The following is a 5,539-nucleotide window of genomic DNA, read 5'->3' as shown; positions in this document are numbered from 1 at the left end:
GAACTGAATATTATTATCTAAGCATTCGAAATCCTGTTTCTATAGAATTTATCTGATCTGAAAAAAATTTAATTAAATGTTAAATGAAAGCAAAGCACAAAACTACATTCAGAATGAACTCAGACCTTTTGGAACAAGATAGAGGTCTTGACAAAACAAAGTATAGCACCAATTTTGAGAATACAGAGAGAGTTGGAGTGGGCAGACAAGGCCATATGGACAGCAAGAGTGTTCTTCCTGAGAAGGACAATTATGGATTATTTTTAGTTTTTCTTTATATATTTTCTGTTTTCCTCCCAAATTGTTGTGACATGAATTGTTTTTATCATCAAAGGAGTAATGAGTTACATATTTTGAAAGGCTGCCATATTTCTATGTAAACAAAAGATAATGGGGAATTTCACTTATCAGCATGTACAGTTTTGGTGTGAGGCAGTGTGTATCAGTCACCTGCTAACACGATGCTGTGTAACAACCATGAAAGCTCAGTGGCACACAGTAACACACTGGAGGTTGGCTAGGGTATCTCTGCTCCACGTATCTCTCATCCTGGGACTGGTGGGCTGGGCAGGGCGTGTTCTTTTCTTATGCATGTTCAGGCACAAGAAAGTGACCTGAAAACACTCAAGATCTTCTAACCCTGGGCAGAATCTGGCACATTGTTATTTCTGTCCACACTGTGTTAGCGAAAGCACAGCAAATCACATGGCTGAGCCCAAAGTCAAGGGCGGGATGACAAAGTCGCCTACCAAAGGGCACGAATGCAAGAAAAGGATACAACCCCTAACGGAGATTAATGTTTTCTGTTAAGCAAATCAAAATGTTCGTTTGGAATCAGAAGTAAAATTAACTTCCTGCAGTTGTCTCTTTGAAGACTGTTGCTAATGTACATTCTGTTTTTATTGTACTTGTGAGTTAGAAACACTCACCCCATTGAGCAGCTCTTTCTGTCTCCTTAGATCCTGGCCAACGTGATCATTTTCATCTGTGGGAACCTGGCGGGCGCCTACCACAAGCACCTCATGGAACTTGCTCTGCAGCAAACGTATCAGGACACGTGTAACTGCATCAAGTCCCGGATCAAGCTGGAATTTGAAAAACGTCAGCAGGTAATGCATTTTTGATCTCATGTCCACATTATTTTAAGCATTATAAAAATAATGTTGCTGCTGTTAATATCAAATGTGGAATCCATTCATGCATGGCCTTCAGAAAAGAAACCAGAGCAGCTGATTGCCTGTGCCTGGCCCAGGCTCTGCACTTGGAGAGTTATAAACAAAAGGGCAGAGATGGCATCTTCCCTGTGCAGCTTCCAGACCCGAGACCTGGGTCACCCACAGGTAGGCAGCCACATCAGCCATCGTCAACACATGGCGGGGGAAATTCAAATAACGACACTTCCTTAAGCACTCGCTTTTGGTTAGTGTTTGTGGCAAGAGTTTCCCCTTGCTGTGCCTTTGCAGCTCTTTGTAGGGTCCTGTTGTCCACAGAGGAGGAAATGACGGAGCCCTTCCCGAGGGAGAGGATTGGAGTCGGGAAGGAGAGTCTAGGAAGGAGCTAAGCTGGAGTAGTTGTCAGAGGCTCTCCCAGGGGGATTGTTGTCGGCGATGCATAGAAATGTATATCAGGGAAATATACAGACTGCAAGGAAGCCTAACAGGAAATAAACAACGAAGACCAGAGGAGAGGTGGGGAAACAAAGCCACCTGGTATCGAGGACGGTGGGAAACAGGACACACAGGTGTGCTGTGGAAGGGAAACCATAAAGGGACCCTGCATCTGACATGTGAACTGTTTAGTGCATTTCTCACTGGGAACCTGGTCTGTAAAGGCAAGAATTATTATATCATGGCTGTCTGTGAACACCGTGTCCCCTTCTCTGTGATACCTATGCTGTTAGCAGTATTTGGCACACTGTGGATGTGTAATTATTGTTTGTTAAATTGTATTGAATTAGTCCGTTCTATAAAATTTCATCAAAATGTATTGTGGTGTGAGCAAAACAAAAATATCCTTTAAATGCTGGCACTGGACTTTTGTTTGTGTATGGACTGTTGAAGAGTAATCAGATTCCTTTTCTCAAACAGGGGTATTAGTTCATTCATTCAACAGATATTTATTGTGCATCAATTTTGTGTCAGGCATGGTTCTAGGCACTGGGGTATTGCTGTAAACATTCTTTGTCACGCTATTAGGGGAAAATCTCATAATTTCTCTTAAAAAATTGCATTTTGTCTTATCACCTACCTGGCAAAGGAATTCAGTAACTGAGGTTTGATTCTATGGTCTATGTGTATATCAAATTCTGGATTCAGCTTTAAGAGACATAGACAGTTTTTAGCTTGGGACTGTTATCCAGTGATTATACATTTGTGCTTGGAATGTTTTACATCTGGGCCCTAGAAAATTCCAGTTTCCACAAGCAGCACTTAGTGTTCACGGTTGGTCCTGCTCTCCTACGTGCCGTGGAGCTCAGATGTCTTAGGAGAGATGGTTTCCTTTCTCAAACAGGAGAGACTGGATCGGGTGGGTCTGGACAGGCATATTTAACTTTTTTTTCCCACTACTTCCATATTCTCCTTCAGAATAGCACAAGGCTACAGAAAACTAAAAATCCAAGTACATTATATAACCTAATATTTATCGTAACAGCATTGACAAAAGCAGTATGTCAGGTTACTGGCCTCTCCTACATTTCCTGTTTCTCTGAAGAGACCTGAGCAGCCCAAAGCGTGTGGCGCCCCTTGCCACGGTGAGCTGAGGGCTCCAAATGGCCAAACAGGCCACACTGACCTTCTGTGGCTCAGGAACTAGAACCCTGTGGCATCGGACGTGCCAGAGACTCTCTAGGGCCGTCATGGGAGACCTCAGATGGGCATCTACTCATGCATCTACTGGTTTGAGAAAAAGAAGCTAGTGGTCCTTTTTAAGATAAGGGAAAAGGGGCACTTTGAAGAAGTAAAAATTGATATTAAAGATGTTTAATAAAATATAATTTACCACCTCAAATGCATTCTGTCACAAAAATCGGAAGTCCACTTCCAGGGTCTGATGCCTAGAACGTAGTGCTTTTCTTTTTAGGGCTTTAGAAAATATGTTTCTAGAATAAGAATCAATGTGTGTACTTTTTTCAGACTGCATGTAATTAAGTGGGAAAAAGAAATTATCTTGGTTTAAAAATTCAATACGATATAATCTGATAGGTGTAAGGAAACTAATAAAAATCGGCCAATGACAGTCTATGTGGCCTTCACAGAGGGGAGCAGTCCCTGACACAATGAGGGTGAGCAGGCCATATACAAATTAAGGTCTTGGGCCCAATATGTCCCTTCCTTAGGTCCCATTTGTCACTTCCCTTTGATCTTACATGTCATTTCCTCTGGGTCCCACATGTCACTTCCCTTGGGGTAGCACATGTCACTTACCAGAAGTCCTACATGTCATGTCTCTTGGGTCCCACATGTCACTTTCCTTGGGTTTCACATGTCACTTTTCTTAGGTCCCACATGTCACTTCCTTTGGGTCCCATGTGTCACTTTCTGCTCTCCCCAGGCCACAAACTGCCTTTGCTTCATCTGCAATCATGATGGCAAACAGTAACGTCCTTTAAGTTTCTTCATGCAGAAGGACGTGTGCTGAGCAGCCAGAAAATGATTTGTTTCGGTCTTTGTTTGGATAAATACCTTCCAAATGATGGTGAATTTTGGCAGTTGGTTCCGAGCCAGGTGATGCTCCCAGAGGTTGAGAGACCAGTGTCTTGAATAGATCCTGGCCTTGCTTCCTATCTCTGCTTCCTGTTGCCCCTAATCCTTGGTGAGGACGCAAGTGGCAGGTGAGCCCAGGAGGCTGCTCCTCTTCAACCTGGGAGGGGCTACGAACGGTTGATACTTCTCAGAAGTGTCTATGGATTCTGAACTCTTTTCAAAATTGCTGAACTCTGTACTTTCTTTTCTTCAAATTTTGTAATATTTTTCATGATAGAAATGGATGAATTTTAAAGATTAAAAAGCAGGTTTGAATAAAGTGGCTATTTGCACTATATGATTTTGAGTGAGGAGGGAATAAAAAATGTTGGTACGGAGTTTCTCAGAGTTTAATTCTCGCCCTAAAAGTGCCCTCATGGATCAACAATAAAAATCATGATTTTTTCGAGGTAGGAACAGGAATGCATTGCGTTAGAATTGAGGCCACCTTTGAGGACTGAAGTATTCAGCTCTCTAAGTTTTGCCTTTTGTCTTAAGTTTCACATCCTACAGTAAAAGTCGAAACCATTTCCTTTTCCTGAGCACCATGCAGTGAGACAGATGGCTCTCTGTCAGACCTGAGAAAACACACTCCTGCAAGTGTTTCTCTCTGGAGCATGTAACAGACTCTCAGGAATTGAGGAGACCTGGATTCTGAGCAAAACAAGAGCCCTATCTCCTGACTGCCTAGGCAGTTGAAATAAATGTTGCCTCTGTAGGAGTAAAAACTTTTATTCTCTTTTAGACAGAGAATAAACCCTCTTTAATTTACAGATTGTCATTGTTTTAAAGTAATTCAAAGAATTTTTACACGGTCTACCTTAATCTGGAACCATCCTATGGATTGTGCATGACAGAATATGCGTTCCAGTAGAAAATACTTGTCAATCGAAGCACAGAGACCCCATGCTGTCCCTGGATTCTGTACCCCTCTGTGGGGGATTAGTGAATCAGTAGGCTTCCTGGCTGTCCTTGGATGCAAAATTGTTTTCCTCTCTGCAAACTTCAGTGAAACAAGCAAGTGGTCTTGTGTGCCCATGGCTGGGTAGATAATGAACGTATTCATCTTTATCCTAATATACTAGCACTGTGGACCCCAACCCCCGGGCCTCAGCCCAGTACCACCTGAGCTCTGCACCACCTCCCCCGCCATGACATCCCGCCCCCTGACCCTCAGTCCGTGGAAGAGTTGTCTTCCATGAAACCGGTCCCTGGTGCCACAAAGGTTGGGGACTGCTGTCAGGTGAAATATTATGGCTTAATTGAATGTATTATGTAAGTCATTTATGTTACTAGGTGAAGTGTTTAAGTTGTTCTAGATTTGAGCTACTAAAATTTGGCCCTTTTTCATTTGGGAAAAGAAGAACAGAAGCAACTAATATTTCTTTGAGTTCTCATAATGTTCCAGGTGGTCTATTTAGTACTTTATGTATCTTGTTCTTTCAGATTTCTAGTGCTGCCGTATTAGGCCATTACAAACTTGGTGGCTTAAAACCCCCAAGAATAGATTTGTTATTTTATAGTTCCAGAGGTCAGAAGTCTAAAATCAGTCTCCCGGGGCTAAAGTCAAGGTATTAGCAGGGCTGGGTTTTCTGGAGGCTTTGCCGGGAGAATCCATTTCCTTGCCCTTTCAAACTTCCAGAGGGGCTGCCTGCACTCCTTGGCTGCTGGCCCCTTCTTCTGTCTTTAAAGCCAGTGGGACTATGGTCTATGTGTATATCAAATTCTGGATTCAGCTTTAAGAGACATAGACAGTTTTTAGCTTGGGACTGTTATCCAGTGATTATACACTTGTG

The 5,539-nt window shown here is 42.7% G+C and overlaps 1 protein-coding gene across 1 annotated transcript in view; it reads left to right on the top strand.

The window, feature by feature from the left end:
* Window positions 1-913: 913 nt before the first annotated feature.
* Window positions 914-5,539, top strand: part of ADCY2 (adenylate cyclase 2 (brain)) — a 180,664-nt gene continuing 176,038 nt past the window's right edge. Inside the window, exon 1 of the mRNA XM_012658016.1 lies at window positions 914-1,109. Within this exon, the coding sequence (XP_012513470.1) occupies window positions 1,023-1,109 (87 nt within the window). The 5' untranslated portion in view covers window positions 914-1,022. The remainder of the gene's footprint in view (window positions 1,110-5,539) is intronic.

The sequence above is a fragment of the Propithecus coquereli genome, unplaced genomic scaffold (assembly GCF_000956105.1).
Source record: "Propithecus coquereli isolate 6110/MARCELLA unplaced genomic scaffold, Pcoq_1.0 Scaffold569, whole genome shotgun sequence".
Classification (NCBI taxonomy): domain Eukaryota; kingdom Metazoa; phylum Chordata; class Mammalia; order Primates; family Indriidae; genus Propithecus; species Propithecus coquereli.
This window is presented reverse-complemented; position numbering and strand designations above follow the sequence as displayed.